General features: G+C 37.6%; 3 protein-coding genes across 4 annotated transcripts in view; 1 reads left to right on the forward strand and 2 right to left on the reverse strand.

Moving 5' to 3' along the window:
* Positions 1 to 497: 497 nt before the first annotated feature.
* mrpl36 (mitochondrial ribosomal protein L36) lies at positions 498 to 1,852 on the reverse strand. The gene is made up of 2 exons (XM_089123362.1): positions 1,702 to 1,852; positions 498 to 1,008 (listed from the first exon to the last, which is right to left on the reverse strand). Exons 1-2 carry the CDS (start codon positions 1,835 to 1,837, stop codon positions 638 to 640), a joined length of 507 nt encoding a protein of 168 aa, XP_088979488.1. The 5' UTR covers positions 1,838 to 1,852; the 3' UTR covers positions 498 to 637.
* Positions 1,853 to 2,059: 207 nt separating this feature from the next.
* On the forward strand, positions 2,060 to 2,972 carry ndufs6 (NADH:ubiquinone oxidoreductase subunit S6). The gene is made up of 4 exons (XM_039680927.2): positions 2,060 to 2,246; positions 2,438 to 2,491; positions 2,605 to 2,727; positions 2,806 to 2,972. Exons 1-4 carry the CDS (start codon positions 2,103 to 2,105, stop codon positions 2,872 to 2,874), a joined length of 390 nt encoding a protein of 129 aa, XP_039536861.2. The 5' UTR covers positions 2,060 to 2,102; the 3' UTR covers positions 2,875 to 2,972.
* Positions 2,973 to 10,616: 7,644 nt separating this feature from the next.
* The window catches only part of irx4b (iroquois homeobox 4b), an 81,165-nt gene continuing 68,217 nt past the window's right edge, over positions 10,617 to 23,564 (reverse strand). For both annotated transcript variants that reach the window (XM_089123364.1, XM_089123363.1), the window contains 5 exons: positions 14,030 to 20,586; positions 12,705 to 12,944; positions 12,467 to 12,579; positions 12,048 to 12,355; positions 10,617 to 11,869 (listed from right to left, as the gene is read on the reverse strand). In XM_089123364.1, coding sequence (XP_088979490.1) covers positions 11,304 to 11,869; positions 12,048 to 12,355; positions 12,467 to 12,579; positions 12,705 to 12,944; positions 14,030 to 14,074 — 1,272 coding nt within the window. In that variant the 5' untranslated portion in view covers positions 14,075 to 20,586 and the 3' untranslated portion in view covers positions 10,617 to 11,303. The remainder of the gene's footprint in view (positions 11,870 to 12,047; positions 12,356 to 12,466; positions 12,580 to 12,704; positions 12,945 to 14,029; positions 20,587 to 23,564) is intronic.

Raw genomic sequence — 23,564 nt, forward strand, 5'->3', positions numbered from 1 at the left:
TTTTCAAACTGGTTTCAATTCAAGCTTCTCCATTGAAAGAGCTTTATATATAATTAAAAGCGTTTTATTCTACGAGAATAGAAGTGCTAATGTTAGAATTTATTATATAGGCTAATAAGAAAATAATAAAGAATAAATCAAATAGCTTACAGCCTCATGATTCAGGAATGTAGCATCGCCCCCTGCTGTACAAATAAATTCCTGCTCACTGGGATAATACAATCATCCTCATAAATTTAGTTTGCAGTTATGATAAACAAGGAAATATAAAACGATCTTTTAATTTTGATTATAAATAATATTCTGGAACTGGAAAAGTCAAGCATGTTGACCGTGCTTGCCAGACCAAACCAGTTTATAAATGGCTGTGCATGATTCATTGGCAAAAGTCTGAATTTTAATTCTTTTTAATAAGCAACCTCCATAATATTCAGTGGATTTTCATGCATATTTAAGGTCTGAACTGCGTTCAGGTAAAGTGAATAATTCTCGAAACCTTTTAATCTTTCCAGATGTATTTATTATAAACTTTATGATCTTTACATGCTCAAATAAATCATTCAAGACAAGTGATTCTCAAGTCTTCATTTGAGAAACAGCCAGTGGCATGAAAACACACATTGAGGTCTTAATTGATTCACCCCTGCCGCTGCTTGTGTCTGGGGTGGGATTTGCAAAAAACAAACAACCTTCCACGGCGGCGAGCGAAATAGCAGTCTTTACAGCGTCTTTTAAGAGCCGTTTTGGTCTTCATGCCAGCAGATGGTTGAACACACTGGAGCTGCTGGCATTGTCCAAGCAGGGGTGAGAGCAAAGCGGTGTGTGGCTTGCACATTGGGTTGAAGAATCTCCTAAATCGCATTGTTGCAACTGTCATGGTGGAGATACATCTCTGTGCACCTACTGCAGGTAAGGAGCAGGAAACAGCACATCTGGCAACTTGGGACATCTGCCGAGTCAAGGAACCAACAAGACAAGAGAGCAACAGAGGTGCCATGGTGTCAACACCTAGTGAAACAGAAAATACAATAACAATATATTATAAATGATCATGGTTTCGACAAAAATACACAATTACTTACCTTCTGGATGACTTCCGACTTATATTATCCATTTATTTTGTAAACTATGGCAAAATGACAACGCAGTGAAAACTTACAAAAGACCGTTTAGAAAATACTGCCTGAACATAGTATTTATTTTCTTTTTAACCCATCCGCAGTATTGAGTCTGAGGACAGGTGAGAAGATTGAGAGAATAGTGAGAATGATAGATATATATTTGACAAGAGATAAAGAGAAATGAAAATGTTGAGAACATTCAAGTAAGTAAATCATCTCTGATTAATTCGGTATTTTGAAAACGAATAGCTAGATTGCAATTGCTATTCATTTTCATTGTGTCCTTTTAGTTCGTATTCAGAGCTGCATGCTACAAACCCACTGATCTATATAGAATGGCGTCATTATATAGATCTGTTTTCTAACCCCATTCCCACACATATGAATTTACTAAGAGTATTATGTAAAGGGCGTCATTACAACAAAGTTGGCATTAAAAAAATAGACTGAGCACTAAACTTAGTGGACTGCTAACTAGGCTGTTAGGCTGAACACTCTCTTTTCAACGGCATATAAATGTGTTGATTTCAATACAATGATTACAGCCAGACATACAAACAAAAACATAAGCATTGCGTACCTGTCTGAATAAACCGATAGAAACGTGTATATATCGATTTATTCCAAAATGCATCGATGTGAAGATAGCACGCATCAGGCGTGCGGAAACTGTAGTATACAAGTTCCTGTGACGTAATGACTTTCAGGAAAGTCATACAGCACGCATGCGCACAGTAGCCTGGACTCAAAATTGTGAATATAAAGGTTTTGTTGCATGTTGTTTTGTTATTAAAAAATGACGAGGGGATTTTTAAAATAAATGTACATTATATACTGTAAATGTAAATTGTTTAAATGCACAAATAAAAGAAATATACATCAATTCAGTTGTTTTCGACCAGCAGGGGCCAGCAGTGAACCATGAACAGTTTTTATGCCCACAGCAAAGCAAAGGCTGCTGGGTAATAATAACAGGCAAACATGGCAGCCACCCTTCCAAAGATCTTGTCCTTCGGTAAAAACACGAAGGCTCTGCTCAATAGCATGAGGTTATCTGTAGCTCCAGTCCAGCAATACAGTTTATCGGTTTCTAATTATGGAGAAAAAGTGACTCACACAGGACAGGTGAGCCACAGTCTTTAAATGATTCAATGCACGTCTGTTTATAGTATTAGCATTTGTTGTGAGAATTGTCTCTCAGATATTGCTGTTAATGATTGTCTGTGCAGTAGTTTTTGCATTAAATGGCAACCGAATGATGAAGTGTCAGTGTTATTATGGGGCTGGAGTGATTTTGCTGCTTGTTTTTGTTGCAGCTCTATGACGAAAATGATGTGAGAAGAGCTAGATTCATCGGTAGACTAAAAGAGGTAAATATAAGTGTTTAGATAGCCTCTTAACAATTTCCTTACTGTAAAAATCTACTCTAAAGTAAATATTGTTTTAGTTTGTTCATTCATGGATCTTTTAATCTATTGTGCAGGTGAATGAGAACTTTGCAATCAACTTGGTTGCAGAAGAACCAGTGTCAAACGTAGAGTCAAGAGTGGTGTCCTGTGATGGAGGCGGAGGGGCTCTCGGACACCCCAAAGTTTACATCAACTTGGTAAAACCTTTTTTACAACGCTTTATGAAAGCAAATTTATTATTGAATCATGCATTAATTAATTCAACCTTTTCACAGGACAAGGAGACCAAAGTTGGCACTTGTGGATACTGTGGGCTGCAGTTTCAGCAAAAGCATCATCACTGAAGAACTGTCTTTTGTGTGTGCGGGATATACATGATTCACATTTAAAGATATCTTATTCCTTTGTCTGTAAAATAAAGTATTATAATATAAATACAGAAGCTGCAGCGTTTCATTGCCTCGTATTTACATTTTTAGTTCATTAATTTCTGGTGTATTTTGCACCTTTCCAAGCTTGCTCATGGTCGCCAAATCATGCACATGATTTATTCCAGCATTCACAGACAGAGGGCGCACATGGTCTTTGCAAAATGCTATCATCACTTAAAGGGGTAATTCACCCAAAAATGAAATTTCGGTTATCATTTACTCACCCTTGTGTTATTCCAAACCTTTCTTCTGTTGAACACAAAAGAAGATATTTTGAAAAATGTTGATAACCAGCGAGTTGATGGTAGCCATTGACTTCCATTTTTTTTTTCTTACTATGCTATCAACCATCTGTTTGCCAACATTCTTCAAAATATCTTCTTTTGTGTTGATTTTTGGGTGAACTATCCCTTTAAAAGAATTAGAATGTAAATGTAATCTCAGCACGTTCTAGTAAAATGTATTTTGGATCTTATTTTTCTATTACACCATGTTTTGATGTCACTACCGGGTTCAGCTTACGTCATTGACTATTTAAAATCATATTTATTCATATATGTAAGTTATTAAGTTTTCCATTTAAGTGTTTGAGTGTAATTCTATAAAAAGTTCCTTTGCAGTTTGGTTCACGGCGTTCAGACAACATATGTGCAATACCATGAAAGTTATGTTCCCTAAATGGTCTGACAGGTCTCGTGCATCAAATAGCTTTCTGTCTTCTAGCACAGAAATAAGACTGGTCAGCTTCCAGTTCGCATACAAAATATTGACATTTTCCTGCTCTCTGTAGGGTAGATGGTATTCATTTTACTCTCAGCGATATTTCTGAAGCACATGGGACTGCATTAACAGGTGGGGCTTAAAGGGATAGTTCACCCAAAAATGGAAATTCTGTCATTAATTGTTCACCCTCATGTTGTTTCAAACCCGTAAGACCTTTGTTCATCTTCGGCACACAAATTAAGATATTTGTGATGAAATTCGATGGTTCAGAAGGGGCTCCATAGACAGAGTTAGGGTTAGTTCATTTACACTTTGAAGGGTAAGATAAGTTATTTTGCGCATAAGCATAACCCCTATTAGCCTTGCAATAAATATTGGGCAAACAAGGCAAACCAATTACTTTTATAGAGGTTGTTTTATAGTGCTAAGTTCAGTATTAGTATTATTGTTGTTGTTTTTAAGTTTTTCCTGTCATGATTTTAGTTAAACAATGTAGAAAAAATGGTAACTTTTCAGGACAATGCTTTTTCCATTCTTTCTAGTTCAGTTCTAATTAACTTTAAATGCAAAATATCAATTAAGAGCCTTGCAATACTAAAATTGTCTAAGAAAATCTATTATTATTTGTTTCTGTCTGTTAGTTGTTCCAATTTATATAACTTACCCCAGGTAAAAAAATAATAATGGGGAAACCTGTGGGAATAATTAATTAACTGCATGAATAATTCATATTTAAAAAAAAATCAAAAATATAAAAAATAGTTATTATTTTAGATATACAAAACATTGTATCTCTTTGTGTTAAAGATATGATTTTTTTAAAATATGAATTATTCATGCGGTATAAAAACATTATTGTGGCACCAAAGATAGACTACAATGAAAGGGGGCCCTTGGGTTTGCTCCAGCCCCAGGGCCCTGTGTGTTCTTAATGCAGGCCTGGCAGGACCACATGAAAAGAAGCAAAGGGCGAAAGAACGGAGCAACCTGCATCTTTAAGCATTGGTGAGATGCGTTCCTGTCTCGTTCCTGCTAAGTTTGGAGAATGTCAAGGGGGGTATAGTCTGATAAGAAACACTAGTGCGGAACAATACATGTTTGAGGAAGATCATATATATATTTCATCAAGAGTATTCTCTGCCGGGACGGCCATGCCAAATTGGCCTTGTGGCAGTGTGGAGGAAGCCCGGTCTCTAGTGGTGCATGCAGTGGAACTGAGTTTTCCGGCTGGAGACCCCTCAGGTTGAGAGAAAGGCAGCAATGCTGCTATAATTGGGGGTAGTGACAGAAGGCAGGAGACAGCGTGATGCCAATTAACCCTCATCTGTGCTCTGTCCTGTCCAATATCTGTGATAGGTAAGGGGAAGGCTTCATTGTTAAGGGCTGTGGCTTTTTTCTTTATCAGGAGGTGTCTAAATTGCAGGTGGTTGGCTAGTTTAAACATTGCTCTGAGCAAAATCTTGGGGTGAAACTGAGCATATGAATTGTGCTGCATAGGAAAGTGCTCTCTATTATTCATGAAGCTAAAATGGAGCCAGCAGAGATACAGCAGGATGTTGGAGGATCGCAGAAAATGCTGTCCTTCATGATTTAAACTGTTCTGCAGTGCTAGCGGTGCACATGTATGACATTTCAATGTGATCACTATTTCTTTCCACTGTAATATAACTGTAATATAAATCCAAATGTCACACTTGATACAAACCTTGCTTTTGATCAGATCTTTCCATTTGCATTAAGCAAAAGTTCCCTAAGTGAAACGGAAAGAAAAAATGTAGGGAAGGACTTGATTTAGTCCACCAGGATATTGATATTGTTGGATCATTGTGGTTTGCTATTGCTGTGATCACATGTGAATGACAGGTTGTCCCGCCCTGACGCCAGAAAACACATCATCACAGGAGAGAAGATAAGTCAAGTCAAGTCACCTTTATTTATATAGCGCTTTTTACAATACAGATTGTATCATGACAGCTTCACAGTGATAACATGAAAATAATACAACACAGATCAATAATATCGTTGAATATTAAATGTCCCCAACTAAGCAAGCCAAAAGCCAAGGCAACAGTGGCAAGGAACCAAAACTCCATCACGTGACAGAATGGAGAAAAAAACCTTGGGCTCAGTCGGTGGCCAGTTCTCCTGTGTGATTCAAGTAGCATTACAAGACAAATTGGATCGAAACATTAAGAGTATTTGTCCATTTCCATCTGTTTGGAATTCAAAGTAATCATGCTGGTATGGTGACGAGTTGTTGAGGATCAGTGCCGATGGCTGTCATGTCGATGAGGCCGGCATTTAAAGGGTTAGTTCACCCAAAAATGAAAATTCTGTCAGTATTTACTCACCCTCATGTTGTTCCAAATCTCTATGTGTTTATTTGTTCTGCCGAACACAAAGTAAGATATTTGGAAGAATGTTTTAATCAAACAGATCTCATTCCCCATTGACTACCATAGTCTGTATGTATTTTTTCCAGTCAATGGGGAATGAGATCTGTTTGATTAAAACATTCTTCCAAATATCTTCCTTTGTGTTCAGCGGAACAAATAAACACATAGAGGGTTGAAACAACATGAGGGTGAGTAAATACTGACAGAATTTTCATTTTTGGGTGAACTAACCCTTTAAGGATGACTCGGGATGGGTCCAGGCGCAGGTCCACCATAGAGGGTCCCTTACGTAAACAGAGAAACTAATATTAGCGTAGACGTCATCCTTCTTATGATGTACCAAGTACATCGGGATTTACGGGACGTGTTCACAGTTCCGGCTGATCTAAACTATGCAGCCTAATTTTAAATTAAGGAAGTCTATAGTGTGTTATGTGTATGCTAGGCCAAAGAGATGTGTTTTTAGGAACACAAAAACACATCAAAAACACACAAAATGTTAGGAAGGTTGTACCAGAGTGGGATACTCCACTTTTTTTTTTGGAAACAGGCTCATTTTACAACTCCCTCAGAGTTAAACAGTTGAGTTTTACCGTTTTTGAATCCATTCAGCCGATTTTCTGATATTTAGAAGAATATCAAAAACCAGACCAGTTTTTGGTATCATTGACTTCCATAGTAGGAAAAAAATATACTATGGAAGTCAATGAGACCAGAAACTGTCTGGTTACTGATATTCTTCTAAATATCAGAAAATCGTCTGAATGGATTCGAAAACAGTAAAACCCAACTGTTTAACTCTGGGGGAGTTGTAAAATGAGCCTGTTTCCAAAAAAAGTGGAGTATCCCTTTAAGAGCTCGCTCAAGTACTGGGGAGCTAAACTATTTAGTGCTTTGTAAGTTATCAGCAAAATATTAAAATTTATACAATGTTTAATAGGCAGCCAATGCAAAGTTGACAGAACCGGACTAATATGGTCATACTTCCTGGTTTTGGTAAGAACTCGAGCTGCTGCGTTTTGAACTAGCTGAAGTTTGTTTATTAAGCGTGAGCAGTAGAGCATTACAATAATCCAGCCTTGATGTCATGAACGCATTGTTCTGCTTTTGTCAATGAGTGCATGGCGTAATTTAGATATATTTTTAAGATGGAAAAATGCGGTTTTATAGATACAAGTGACTTACAAATGAGAGATTGATATCAAAGAGCACACTGCTTGGCACAACAGGCTTTTAAAATATTGCAGGATTACTTTATGTAATTCATAGGGCAGTCTTTCGCCACATGAATGGATTGGCTGCTTCTTATAATTAGTCTACTCTTCCAAACCGTCATGAAGAAACTGTAGTGGTCTGTGATATGACTCCTTACTTCACCTAATTGTCTGCACTAATTCCCTTCTGCCTCATGTACTAGAGTCATGACCTTTACTCATGAGACTGTGTCATGTTTCTCAAAGGTATCGCAGACTCCTCCAACTATTTCTTCAAGAAAGTTTGTGTGTAGGCTACTTATATGATGAATGAGTGCCACCATAAATGAAAGAAAAATGAATGTTTTTTTTTCATTTAGTGATGCACATTTGTCTGTGCTGTTATTTTATCGTTCTGATGCAACATAATGTCTCTAAATGAAACAAATCACTAACAATTTAGTTTAATTAGTGCTTCTGCATAGCTGTGACACTATCTTGTTTACAACTTGCAGTTAACACAGAAATGCTTGTGTTTTATTTGACCTCAAGTTTTGAACAAAATCTCAACACATCCCATCCTTGTAATCCAAATCATGAATAACAAAGGGGACACAATGAAGTTACAGTACATGGGAGAATCTTTGTTGAGTTAGCACTCTAAAAACCTTGGTTGGGATTCCCATATGTTGGAAGTTAGACCATGACGGTACATTAATGCAGCAAATACAAACAATTACATGTACAATTAGGAAATTATAAGGTTTTGTTTTTTTTCCCCTTCAAAAAATGTAATAACATCTTATGTTATCATGATACTTTGATTGGATTGAGATTGTAAAACAACTATACTAGTACAACGATTCGTTGTTAATGTCGAATGTTAACCGAAATATCGTAATATCTTTCCAACAGAACTTTAGCTATGAAAATGGGATTACATATTTCTTTAGTGCTCCAAGTTTTTTTACTGAACGCCTGGATGTCTTTATTTATTACGATATATGTAAGTTATTTATAAAGCCCAAAAAGAAAGGAATTCTCGGATGAATTCATCCTGAATAATTCAGTCTAAAATCGTTAATCCCATACAAGGTTGTGGCAGGTTTCTCCTCTGTTCTAATGAATACTTTATTATCATCATCCCAAGCTTCAAACTGGAAAGATTGAACAAATAAATAAATCAAGGGCAAGCTTCAAGCTTGCAATTAACACACAATGACCAATCAGCAAAACTTTTATGCAATTGAATGTATTTTTAAACAGAGATTTCCATGAAATATGGAAAGATGGTTTACTTTGCTTAACAAAACAACTTTGTTTTAAATACAGACAAAAAGTTTATATAAGTTTATATATTTCCATTATATATATATATATATATATATATATATACATATTTGCCTGAAAGTGTCCATTTATAAGTCGATTTTATTTGAAAAATCAAATGGTGTGATATTAATGCCTGTGCCAATTATCGGGACCATTGGGATTTTAAATTATCAAAGATGAAAAGAGTTAGAGGCCAATCTTTCTACTTTGTTCAAATCATCCGTTACTTCACTCCTGTCACCAGGGGTTAGGATTAGACTGTCAAACACCATTTGTCTTTCTTCCATTTTAAAAAAGGTTTTAAAAAGTTAGCATCTAGTTACACAGGGAGTCGCTCATGTCTCAGGTGGCTCGAAATGGCACCAATTCCTCGTTGATGGCAAGCCATTTTAACTGTTAAATATTTTTTTCTGCTAGTTCAGTAGCAAATATTGACCATATCTTTCCACTTTCACTTGTAGATATTAATTAAATACTACTTTTGCCTTTTTATAGCCATTTTCCAGGCAGTGCAAATTTGAATTGTGTGGGAATCTTTGTGTCAGACATCAACTATTCACTTTCTGTTGTATATTCCAGTTGTTTCTGGTACATATTCCCAAATTGCCCACTGAAGCTTAGCAGGGTTAATAGTGATGTATATGTCTCGAGACCACTTTTACGTGGTATCAGTCTTGTTACGGCCTTGACTTTCTTTGGTCTTGGTCTTGTCTAGGTCTTGCTGTTATAATAGGACCAACATAGTGATCAGGGGATTTAGCAATACATCACTACAATATCCATGACAATATCCACAATGGATTGAAGCGTGTGTATGAGTGAAGTACGGCGTGTGTACGGTGTGCGCGAGCCACACGAGAAAACACCATATCCGGTAACTAGGGGCCAGATTTAAACACAGCTTGCGCCAGCGCAAATCCTCTTTGCGCGTTAAAAATCTACTGTCATGATTTACGAAAGACCCAGTGAAATAATAGCGTTGAAAAAGCGTGGACAGGGTTATTTTTGCGGCTGACCTTACTGCATATGCATTTGTTGGAGTTGCACTTTCAGACGCAAATTTATGGGAGGTGCTCACTCTGTGGTCTTTGTGGGTTCTAGATGTTGGGGAAATGTGAATGTTGGGGACACTATACTGTAAAAAAAAAAAAAACACCACCCTTTGGATGAGACGTTAAACCAAGGTCATGACTCACTGTAGTTATGGCATAAAAGAGTAGGGGTGTAAGCCCAGTGTCCTGGCTAAATTCCCTCCATTGACTCATTAATCATGGCATCCTAACAGTCCTCATCCATTGAATTGGGTTTATCACTCTTTATCATCTCCTCAACATATAACTAATGTGTGGTGAGCGCACTGTGACTTTTATCATCATGGATGCTGCAAACTAGTGGGGGGTGATGAGAGACCACTGATATGACTGTAAAGAGCTTTGGGTATAGAACAATAAAGTGCTATACAAATGCTTCATTCATTCATGCTAATTCTTCTTTAAGAACTACACTGTAAAAAAAATATTTTTTTAAGATTTGTAATCAAAACATTTTTTCTTTTGTCAAATCAACTTAGATAATTTATAGTTCAGATAACATAATATTTTGAGTTTCTAGTGATTAAATGAATCACCTTCATTGTATTAACTCAATTTTTCCATTTCAATGAACTTAAAATTTTAAGGCAGCCAGGTTACTTATTTTTTTAAGTTGAACCAACTATATTTTTTTACAGTGTAACTCTGATTATTTGGTTAGGGCTACTGGTATGCAAATAGTTACCAATGTCTATTCCAGTTCCATAATCTTTAAATAGTGTTGCTTATATATCTCTATGTAGCTACTGCAAAAAATTGTTACATATTTTCATGATTTTCAAATCAATTTACATATTTTTTTTTGTGATTCAGATATTAACTTTATTATTATTATTATTTCTATTAAATTAAAATTTTAAGACAACCATGTTACTTTAAGTTAATCCAACAATGTTTGTTTTTACAGTGTAGCAATTAGAAAATAATGCTAATTATAGTATTAATAAGTATAATAAGTAATACATGTTAAAACAGCTTGCCATATTAGTCACTTAATGAAAAACAATGCTTCACTGACTGTGAATTTTAGAAATAGCATTGAGCTAACGGTTTAGCCCCTTGAGTATTTATATTTATCATGACTGAGTGGTTCAAACTTAAGTCCTGGTCTAAAGGTTATTGTAAGGGCTCAAATTATTAATGCATGTAAAAATCATCTTGTGTTTCCACAGGGAACAATATGTCAGTCAAACAATAAATGCAACCGAATAAAACAACTTATAGCCAAAATGCGCTTGGGAGCATTTCAGCACCATGGACAGCGATTTTGTTTCCTTATTCTTTTTCATCACAAAATGACTTTTTATTACTGAGGGGTGTCAGATGACCAACTGAGACTTCAGATTGGGGGATATTGTGTACAGTGCTATTATACAGCAGTGGTTACTTTCTTTTACAGACTTTTTTTTTTTAGTGAAAAGGTGCCAATCTTCCTAAACCTACATTGCTGTGTTGGCAAATTCTAATGTATAAAGTTCAGACTTTCAGGAGGTCTCATATTACAACAGCTCACAGAATAAAACTAATAAATAAGACATTACCACAATTAGAATCTAAGCCTATGATAGTGCAAAAAAAAAAATGCATGAAAAGAAAAAAGAAATGTGTCACAGTTGCTGAGAGGAATTAATAGGTTCTGAGTGTTCATGGTAGGTATTCTGTGAGGAAATGGCTTCGGTCCATAACTCTGAGGAGTTGCTGAAAGTTTGGTTGAAGTTGGAGTGCCTGAATAAAGGATCATGAAACACACCATCAACCCAGTTTCTCAGTGTGGCCACTGGAGACTCTTGTTTCCTCTTTATTACGTCGGAGTCTGAGTCACAGTTTGAAGAAGAGCACGACGTTCCTTTATGCATGCATGATGAGTAATCGGCTTGGTTTAATGACGTAGCGGTCTGTGCAAGAGACCAGATTTTTGGCTTGGTCTCAATAGTCTTTTGGCCTTGTTGAAGGTAGAACTTTGCCGTTTGGTGGTCTTCACTAAATTCATGGACATCTCTGGGAAGCTCGGTAACGTTTTCTTTAAAGCAGTTATCGGGACATTCGCTGGTCTCTGAGCGAGCGTGCATGACAAAGGATGGTTTCGATTCGCACTCAGAGCCATCTGATTCCACTAGGTCAAAATCGTCCAGATCGCTTTGAAGTTGATCTTTATCATCTTTTCCTAGGTTGTCTGGAGGTATAAAACAAATATTTAAGCAGGTTATAACTGAATATAACGTTAAATGCCAAATTCTGGGTGGTAGGTGTAGGTCTATTCTTAACTACCAAACTGTATCACTACACTGAATAGGCTATATGAACATGTGCTTTTCAAACCAAAAATAACATTACAAAATCTTTCAACAAACCATTGAAATCTCTTTCGGTTTTTATTGGCTCGCCCTGTGAGTCGTCTTGGTCGTCACACTCCTTCTCATCTGAGGTCTTGTTGCGCGGTGACCACGTCATTTTATTTTCCTTCTTGAGTCTCCGGCGCGCGTTGGCAAACCAGGTGGAAACCTGTGTAAGGGTCATCTTGGTGATGATGGCCAGCATGATCTTCTCACCCTTGGTGGGGTACGGGTTCTTTTTATGTTCCTGAAGCCATGCTTTCAGTGTGCTGGTGGTCTCTCTGGTTGCATTTTTTCTTCTTGTGCTCACATCTACAGATCCATATCTAAATAACATGACAAGTAGTCCATGTGTTTTAAAGTTGAAAATTCTGCAAAAAGGTCTTTGATGCAACCAAATTTCTCTTGAATAACAAAAAGGAGGTGATAATTCTTACCCATATCTGTCACACTGGTACTGACCAATTGGGTAGTCGTAATGGTAATATGCAGAGCTTTGGGTAACTCTTGAATGTCCAGTTGCCACCCCTTCTTTCTCACTGAGTTTACCCTAATATAAAATCAAAAATGCAAATAATCACAAAAGAGGTCAGTGAGGATCCCAAAACCTTTCTAGACAGTGCAGATAACATGCATATTTATTGTTATTGAATTGAATAAATCAAATTTGCGTACCAGAGCATAGCATGAGGTTGAATCTGGACCGTAAGTGCTGTAGGTATCATAACTGTGACTCTTTGAACAGGAGTTTCCATAGACAGCAGTGGGGATCAGGTCATGCCGGCTGGAGGCCACAAGCCTACTTTCATATACCGGGCAGTAAAGTGAGTTTTGAGGAGAAGTTGCCACTCCAGTGTCCAGCAGAGAACCATTAGACTCATAGCAGGCGCTCAGAGCATTAGAAGACATTAAAAGCTGTCAACGAAAGGATGAACAGGCTAAAGCAGGTCCTTGAAAAATATGAAACACTTTACACAGCCTTTAGAATATTAATAAAAGAACTTAAGTTTCCAGTATATTGGTGTTAGAAAACAATACTATATTGTTCATCAAGAGATTCTTCACATCTGACTATGAAACCTTGGAAAAGGACACTTCTGCAATACATGTTTATTTATCTTCAAACATTTAACAAAAGTGCTGGTATACGCATCATGGCCTTATGGATTTTGAATGATTGTGTCAATCTTTTTCCAATAATTATAATATTGAGGGCAATGTTGTTGGATAATGAATTATTTATCTTTTTGGAAAAAAAAATTACTGTAAAACTGTAAAATTTACAGTAAATTACATGTAATAAAGATTAAAAAATAAAGGTTATTTATTGGCATGGTTCCATGAAGAATCTTAAACATTCATGGAACTTTTTAATTGCACGTTGTTTAGATTATTAACCTTATGTAATGGTTATTTCAAAAACTGTTCTTTGGAGAACCAAAAACGGTTCTTTTTTGGCATCACTTCAAAACTCCCACTTTCAGATCTTCAATCTTAAAAATTAATTACATTTATGGTCTTCAAATCTATAATTGTGCCGTTTTTGGCAACAATAGCCTATGCCTCCCTGCCACTTCCCATTTTCATGTGATAATTTGAAAAATCATGAAATATTAATTCAACAAAAACATTAAATTAAATCTATAGCTCAAATGAAAAGGTTCTCTGATTTTCCCTTATTTTTTATTTTATTAATGCATTATAAAGGCAAAGTTAAAATATCTGCGAGAGAGACAAACCCAACACAGAGACATTGGCAGGTGTAACCTTTCAACACTCATAAAAATAAGTCAAAAGTACTTTTAAAAAGTAGCTAATTAAATGTACACACTAAATGTTTAAAGGTAAGCATTTTCATCAATGTCCCCTAACTTAAGGATCACACGAATATATTTAATTAATTGGGAGCATTCACAATTAATCATAATATTAACATCCCGCACGTATGACACATTTGGCACACTAAAGTGAGGTGTGGAAGTGTTAGAAAAAAAAGTTACCTGTGGTGCTGCAGGATATGAATAGCCAAACTGTGTAAATGACATGATGAGTGTCCAGCACAGAGAAAGCTGCAGTCCCGCTGCGGGTCATCAGTTCATCGCGAAAATCGTCCATTAACTGCAGGTAAACGTCCCTTTCTGGTTTCTGTTTGTCTTTCATACAAAAAAAAACAATAAAAATAGCAGAAAATGCAGTCTGGACACGGTTTCAATGTGGTACAGCCGTAACGCCGAAGTTGAAAAAAATCATAACAAATGTTGGCTCAGTTGCAGGTTGTTTTAAACACCGGTGACGCTGACGTCACGGGATCAGATTTAAAGGTCCAGACAACAAACGCGAATCACGAAAAAAGTTGTTGTTCACACAGCGGAACACTTTATAGCCGCTGTATAACTTGAGAGTCAAACGATGCGCTTGTGTCCCCGTGAGGAGCCCGCGGGGTCTCGCTCACATTAATGAGGACGTGTTCAGTTTCCCTGCCCGCCAGCAGCCAATCACACATCTGACTCAGTGCACAGACAGCTCGATTGCACATGATTGATGACCACCCAGGAACGATTACCATAATTGCCTTTCTATGTAGTTATCAAACACCTTTTGTACCATTAAATAACATTGGATTTGTTGAAAAAAATAATCTCTGAATTATAAAACCTACATACAAAAAAATTACAGTCTAAGATCGATATCTATCAAAATACTAGGGCCTTAGTTGCTATTGCTGTGAAAAATATGCATTAGGTCAACAAAAACAGACTGGTAATTATTTTAAATTATGAGAGAAAACATAATTTAAAAAAAACTTGACTTTCACTACAAGAGAGTTAGATGTGTGTGTCACCTTAATTAAAATAACGTTCTCTCCAAAGTCCCTGAAAGAAAACACACAAATTTAAATGGTGGAAATACATGGAAAGTAGGCTAATCTATAAAACTGCCATTAAAATGAAATGTCTTTATATTTAGGCTAGGTTTATCTTCTTCAAAGCATTGTTATTTAAAAGTGACTTCTATTCTTCAAAACATGTTTTGTAACCTTAAAAACTATTATTAATATGACTAAATCAACCTAACAACATTATAAATATTTTTTTACGGGTCAGATCATATAGAAAAGGTTTCTACTGGTGAAGATCTGTCCTGAGGGATGAATAGTCTCTTTCTGTGAAGATCTTTTTCACTTAAGCCGACTCTTTTAAAACCCAAAAGTGACACTGTGCAGTTGCCGCACAGTCACATTTCGGTCCCATATATATATTTTTGGATATCAATCAATCCTTTATCACATACAGTACCTTAAATGTGTCTCTCAGCCACCTCTGTACTCTTCTTCATTGTGGCTAAGAGGTTTGGCTTGGCAGAGTTCATTTAATATGTATAATGCATGAGGGCACTTCAGTGCATTTACTTAACACTTTGTTCCTGAGGTCCAGAAGTCTTTTCATTAGAGATTGAAACAGCGATAGACATCCCCCGTTTGAAAGCACTGAAACCACCTAATTCAGTGTTCAGACTTTTTTTTTTCTTCTTCTTCTGTTTTTTGTTTTTTTTTCCTTTTACCTGTAGGTTACAGCAAATGTAACACAATTGATTTCAATGTTGAGCTACCGCACCTGTGTAAAGAAGCTAGAATATCTTATTTGTTTATGCATGCGTGAAACGGTTTATTTATGTTATGGTTATGGCACAACATCTATTTATTTTTTTATCTTTCTTTATCTTATGCTAAAAAAAGGCTTAAAACTAGTTAGGGGTTTAGCATCATTAACAAGGCTCAGCACAACCTATTTTCCTAGTGAGACAAAAAAGTAAAAAAAAAAAAAAAGAAGAGAGTAAATAAAAAGAAATTGCAGAAAAAAAAACCTTTGTTTTTGTGGTGCATATGAACGTGATGTGCAGAAGACTCGTAGAAGGACAAACCAATTTATCAGTATGTAAGTAAATAAATGTATAAAGCATTTCCCCAGCCCGCGAACAAAAAGAAAACAACAAATAAACCATTATAGCCAATAGCAGCATTTGGAGAATTTATTTAAATTTGAAGGGATAGCATCACTTAGAGTAATTTTGTCATTATAGTAAATATCAGCATAACAAAGCTTTTATGTATAATGCATTATTTATGTCTTTGTAATGCATCATGTATAGTCTCATGAATAATTGTAAAACTTATCTAATGATTGAACACACCTTTAAAAAGTATAATGCATTAAAAAATATGACAAACACCTATTTCAGATTTTACAAATAATGCATTTAAAATTTGGTTACAATTATTAATGAAAAGATATAATGCATTATAACATACCTTTACAAAGACTTTAAGTAAATCGATGAGCCTAGCATTCATCTCCAAGTATATCTTTTAGTTGTAAAATTGGTAATTAATTATCATAAACCATATACAAAATAAATTACAGAAATATTACTAAGAAATTATTATTGAAATTATTACAGAAATTATTATTTAGAATGTATTATTTATTCAAGAAATATTACACTTTTAAGAATAAAGGTTCCTAAATGGAGGTTTCACATAGAAGAAACATTTCAGAGAGCAACTTTTTAAATTAATCATTTTCTGGTTATCCGTGGAGTCATATGCCAAAAAAAAAAAAAAATGCTATACTTATACAAAAATGATCTTCAAACATAGCTGAGATATTTACCTCAGGTATATACTATCAACTTTAAGAAAATCATCATGTTCCACAAGCAAAAGTGTTAATACACGAGCTGAGTGAAGCCGAGTGAATTGACAAAACAAAACAATAAATGGAAAACCCGGGGTGTAGAATCCATATCCATGTGCTCTTTGGGTGTAGGGATAGTTTAACTCATAAAAACATATCTAGCCAAGGCACTAGACTAGAGTGTTTATGGAAAATTATAAAATGCTTTTATTCAATCATGGCTTAGGCATGTTGAATTGACAAAACATGTTTGTATCTCTCAGATGCCCCCGTCTAATGTAGATCAAAATGAAACTGGCAGACTGTGGGACGTCCAAGCTTTTCAGCTGTTTAAATGGAGCTCCTGGATGGACAGCTGCTTGATAGAGTTACATCATAATCTACTGAAATGTTTGTCTCAATGATTGAGGCCGTGGAAGATGAATGTGTGGAAACGGGTGTGTTTACATAGATGAAGAGACCATCATTCACTGTTACAGGCAAATACAAATTGCCAGTCCTTTGACTGACAGGTTTTTTTGTTGGACTGGAGAAGCAGCACATGAGCAAAAGCTGCATTTCCATTCCAAACTCCAAACACAGACACCAGTGCTTGTTCAATATATGAGCATTCTTTTCATGAAACAAATTAAATGTCATTCATGTGAGTGAACACTCTTTCTTCAGTCTCAGGGATGGTGACAGTGGGGCTCTGCTGTCTGAAACCGACTTACCTTCAAAACAAGAACGGTATGAATCTCCACACGATTGACCTTAAACCTCCGGCCACTTCCATCTTTCAATTTTTATAACACTTAGCAGTGTCCAAAACCTTCCCTCTCAATCTCTATCCTGCTTGCTCTTGTAGGTTTTGTTTTTTTTTTGGTCCGGATGGTCCAGGTGGGACCTGCTGCATGCTCTCAGGCAGACTATTGGTTCATCCAGGCAGAAAATGGAGAGTTGGGGGGGAGGACGGGACAGGAAATGGAATGGGAGTTGACTCTCTTCTCACACACTTTAGCCCTGAAGAGCTGCACCTTGGGGACCACTGTCAAGTGATCTCTGACACTTCATTCCCTCTCTACACAAGAACCCTCTCTGACAGACACAAGCAGGGAAGAACTCAACGAAGTCTAAGCACAGTTCAGCACAGAAACAGTGCTTGAAGAGAAAACCTGATAGAGCCATTCCTAAAATTATTAGTTAAGTTCAATATATTAAAGGGTTAGTTCACCCAAAAATGAAAATTAAGTCATTAATTACTCACCCCCATGCTGAACCAACACTGTAAGACCTTTGTTCGTCTTCGGAACACAAATGAAGATATTTTTGATTAAATTTGCAACATGACATCATGACTTTTGCGTAAACATACACGCCACTTTCGAGTCAAGTGGCGTGTTATCTCTACGCATTTTAAGCTATCCGAGTGTATCCGCGTGTATGTCTACGCCATTAACGTCCGAGTGATTCCACGTGTCTGTACACGCCGTCAAATGTCCGCGCGAAACGAAGCAAAATGTAGATCTACATCTGGGGAGCGATCTTTTTTTTCCTAGGATGGTAAGGGAACAGTCATAAATGCCATTAACCCCAGTGACGGTTAGGTTTAGGGACGGGGTTGAGGTAAGTCATATATTTATATATACAGTAATAACGTTAAGTCAACGGCGTTCATAAACACGCTGAAAAGCGATTATGCGTCTTGATAGCACACCAAAAATGGAAATACGAATTGGCGTGTCATACACACGCTACTTCATGAGATCAGTCTGAATTTTGAGAGGTGGATCACTGCTACATGGGCTGCCTAAGGGATCGAAACTTGATGACCCAGAAAGTCATTGAAGAAAATGTTTAAATATTCCATGCGACAACAGTGGCTCAAGTATAAGTTTATCAAGCAGACTTTATTCGACTACTCCTTTTATTCCTTCTGGGCCTGATACGAGAGTTCAAGAGATTTCCACGAGGCATGCGCATTCTTATTCTCGCAATTCTCGCGCATGCAGTCCCGGTGACCAGTGAAAGTGCAGTTCTGACTCTCTGCCCATTCATTTAGATAGGAGCCCGGTCTTGTTAGTCTGAAATTAGCTGCCAGGAGGCGTTGCCAAGATGGCAGCCGAGTGGCATGACTTTCCTAAAAGGACTTTGTTCATTCTGAATTGGTCATGATTCTAAAGCCACGTTGCACGTTGATCCCGGGAAATTGCCAGAGCGCTTTTTGTGTGAACGCAAACAACCGGGTTGGGACCTAGTAACATTGCCGGAATCAGTCCCGGAACGCGCGCTGTGTGAACAATAGTGATGACGCTCGTGCCATCACGCGACTCTATTGCTCTTAGAAGAAAATTTGTGTTCGTCATCAACAAAGAAAGGACAAACAAATGTCTACAAACTGGAACGAAGCAGAGACCTGGAGCTCCTCACTATCCACGTTGATGCGGAGATCGTACACCAGCTTTGTGGAACGGTATGCACGTGTACATGTTTGACACATCATTACACTATCGTTACACTTCTCATCCTGACGTCATTTGTCTTTCCAGGATCTCTACGGGTTGTGTGAACGTGTGTGTGTGTGTGTTTTCAATGGGAGCGCCGCGTTTTTTAAATGCCATGAGCGTACCGAGGCGCTGAGCGTTTTTTTTCACGCTGAAGCGCCGAGCGCCCAGTGTTTTTACTGGTCGCTGGGAGTTGAAAAATGTTCAACTTTGGATAAAACGCAACGCTCATCACTGTCACTTTTTACCCAGCCGTCCAATCACAGTGGAGGAGGGGCGGGACTAAACCACACCGACCAACTGTCACAACATTCGAACTGCTGCGGATATTCTGTATCATAGCAACGAAACGGAAAAAACGCTTCCTCAGCAGCGTCTTCAGCAGAGCGTCTAGCGTTTCCAGCTGGCTAAAAACGCTTTGGTGGACACACGGCCTAAGTATTCTATTATAATAAAAAACTATGCATGTTGCTTACTCATTACAGAATAGCCAACCTAGTAAGAGAAATAGAAATGGACTTACCAGCACTGCGTCTTCTCCTCCGTGAGCAGAGGACTTTGGTGGAATACCTGGGGTGGATGCTCCTGCACAGCGAATCCTCAATAACCATCTGCGAGGCAAAGTTTGCTCCTACCTCAGGCCTAGTGATAGATCCTCCCAGCTGAGTCATCCCAGAGTTGAAGTGCCAGTCGTCCAGTCCATCCCAGAGCCAGAAGCAGACCACTGCCTTATAGAGTCCCCACCCTCGAATCAACGCCTTCTCCCCCGGCCCTGTCCATCTATCTGGATGCTCCATTCTCCTGGTGATCTTCCTCCTCCCTTGTTCTTACCCAACTTTCTGGTCCCATCTTCTCTGCTGGTTATGTCCTGTCCACTGGATCCTTCGGCTCCATTGGTGTCGTGCAACTCCTCGGCTTTGCCCACGCCGCTAACTCCTTGAGGCTCTTAGGCTCCTTCTCTGGCTTTCCGACCACCAGATTGGCATGAGGTTGAGGGCCATGTCTCCATCTCGACCTGTTAGCTCGTCAACGTCGCCTTAGCTCTGCCTTCCCTTGTCTCCGCCGTGGACCATCAGCCCTGGGACTCGATCCTCTGGGCTTCCTCGTTCCCCTGGCTCAACATCTGTTAGTCATCGCTCTGCCTCCACCACAGATTTTAGGGTCTCTGGCTGCGCATCGACCTTCCAGCCTTTCCTTCCCTCTGGCTTCCCCTTCGTCCTCACTCCCTCCATTGTTGCCCTGGTCTGCCGAACCCCCATCTTCGCCTTGGACCCGCAAGCCAGCAGCTCCACCTTGGGCTACCAGGCCATGGATGTTGCTGCTCCGCAGGTTTCTCCATGCACCCTGGTTCAGTCTGTACCCAGGTTCTGCCTGTAAAAACTGTAAAAAAAAAAAAAACACTTAGTTTAGAAAAATATATATCTTGAACCACCAGATAAGTGCACCTACACCTTGTGACTTTACACTTCTGCCTTTAATGATGTTTTCTACCAGATACTTAAAATCCCTTTGAGTGTCTGGATGGGTGCTCATTCACCCAAAACTCCACCCTGGTGTCTCTCTCCACCGACTCCTCATCATCCCTGTCCATCACCTTTTTGGCGACCTCCTCCAAAGCCACAGTTACGGCGCGAGGACGTGTATGCATGTTGTTTTTAAAAATCCTTTTAATTTAAGATTTTAAGCATAGGCCTACATTATAATTGCGCATTAAACCCAAGGAAGCATACTTCTTTATCACAAGAAGTGCTTATACTATTTATAGAAAATTTTAAATGAACTTGGAATCATGTTGTTTCCACTACAGGAAGTTTAATGCGGAGCATGCAAAAGCTCAAAATGGCAAAAGTATGGAAAAAGCTTTTAGTCTTCTCTAGAGGGGGTCTGGAGACGGTTATGCTCGCACACATGTAGGGACTGTAGACTATTTTCTAGTGGATTACATTTAGAAGGGGAGTGGTGAGGATGTGGTATATGTGCTTTACTGAAGCCTAATATATTGTATTTAACACTATAGTCCATGATATTCTTTGAAAGTAGTGTGGAGAACATTTTTTTCCACAATAAATAACTTTTTGTGAAATGGAAGTTTCCATGGACATTAAACGTTCTTCATGGAATGTCAATATAGATGCTAATAAACAAACTTTATTTTAAAGAGTGTAAATACTACATAGGACCAAGGAGCAGGACCGGAGGACAGAACGTTTTAATTATTTTTATTAGTAGAATGAATAACGTTTCGACGCCCATGCGTCTTCTTCAGAGTCACTCCATCAACTAGGTTGAAGCGCAAGTGACCCCTTTCTACTATATTATATGTTAATCACTCAGTACTATGACATTACTCATACGTTTTCACATATTCCATAGTTATTACCATAAAGTTAAAGGTCTCCGAAAAGTCAACAAATCTTCATTACTCATTTACTGTTTAAAAAGAGCATTAAATTCACCGATCGTGTGAGCTGAAGCGGAATCGACCACGTGAATTGGCAGTGCACTCAAGTGCACTCAACAGAGGTCTGCTACATGTCTAGCTCTATATATTTTCCAATGCCTGAATATACATCACTGTTGCTTAGTTTCATTATGAGTTCAGTGTCAAGGCGATGCTCACTAAATGCTGAAGACCAGCACAGCAGTGTCAAACCCGATGGTGAAACCATATGAGGAGTGAACGTCTGAGCGAAGTTACAAACACAATCTCGACAGCTGTGTGGAGTTCCAGAGGAACGGCTGTGGGAAGTGTATGTGCGTCTGCTTGGCTTGTTTTCCAGGCCAGTGCCACAGAGAGAGCGAGAGCTCTTTAAAGTATGCATTTCCCCATCCCACTGAGAGCAGCGTATTCCTCCCCATCACTTCCACTTCATTACTCCCTCACCAGCCATGTATTATTCACCCACAGTCAATCCATCCTCCACTGGGACCAATGTTAGCTGAAAAACGTTTTAGCCTCTTTTACTATCTAAAGTCTGCCCTCGCTCTATCTTGCTCTCTGTTCCTCTCTTTCTCTCTCACCTCTATTTCTTTATCTTTTGGCCAGTCATAAAACCCTATAATAACAGTTTCTTGTTAGGTTCAAAATAGATGTGATAAAAACTAAAGTAAAGTTTGGTTTATGGTTTAGGATACAGTGTTGGTTGGTGAAGGGTTAACTTCTGATTCTTTGTCTCAATCACATTATTTTAATATGGTGATATATATAGTTTCACTTTATGTCAATATGTATAGTGTAATTATACATAGAAGTATGAGTAATATTAATTAACATCACATACTATAATAGGATTAGGGTTTGGTTTAGGGTTAGTTGCTTGTAATTATGCAAAATTTACTGTTATAGTCAGCCCATTCTCATCCCAAGACATCATCTGACTGACGCTTTTGACCATACGTCAACATAAAACCTGATGAGTTAGTTTAACTCAAACTGTTTGAGGAAACCGATTGCCTTAAATCGTTTAAGTTTATTAACACAAACAATTTAAGCATTAAAAAATATTTGATTTGTTTCCAAGTAACTCAATAGCTTATTGTTAAGATAACTTGGGTAAATAAAGTTAATAGTACTAATTAGTTGCTATAACTTAAATCTATGAAGTACACTGTAAACCCTGAATAAGTTGGCAGAACTCAAATCACTTTTAATAGTATAAACTTAGTTAGCTTTAAAAGCTAATCTGCTGACATAGTAAATGTTAACATATTAGAAACAGTATGTTATAAGCACTTACAAGTACAGAGGCACTTGCTCTATGAGCGTAATAATATAAAGGGATAATTTGCTCTCAAATCAAGCTGAATGCACCACTTGTCACTATGATAACTATCCTAAAGCCAACATTAACAGAAATTCTTCTAAATTAGCATAACAGAACATTAATAATCAAAACTAAATCACACTTAACATTAATCTTACAAAAAAAAAACATATGGCACTTAATTTTAGCAATTACACTCTCTTTCGAGTGCCATCGGCAAAGCATGCTGGGAAATAGATATCCCAGCTGTTTCAGTAAAACTTAAGTTCGTCTAAATTAAAATAAATAAGTTCATAAAACTCAAAACAATGAAACAGTTCAGTTTACTTAAAATATATCAGTTCTGTGAACTTGAAAGGAAAAGAAAGTGCTAAATACTCATAAAAATTAATTTGACTGAACTAATTCGTTGAATTTAAGTTTGTCCTACTCAAACCAATTAATTATTTTGACCGTTAGGGTTTACAGTAACGTCGGTTAGATGACGCTATCTAATCCTAACCCTACCCCAAAGGGTACCCTAAAGCGTCGGATGTTGGCGTATGGTCAAAAGTGTCAGTTAGATGACATCTTGGGATGAGAACTGTTGTTATA

The sequence above is a fragment of the Pimephales promelas genome, chromosome 18 (genome assembly GCF_988280905.1).
Source record: "Pimephales promelas chromosome 18, fPimPro1.hap1.1, whole genome shotgun sequence".
Lineage (NCBI taxonomy): Eukaryota > Metazoa > Chordata > Actinopteri > Cypriniformes > Leuciscidae > Pimephales > Pimephales promelas.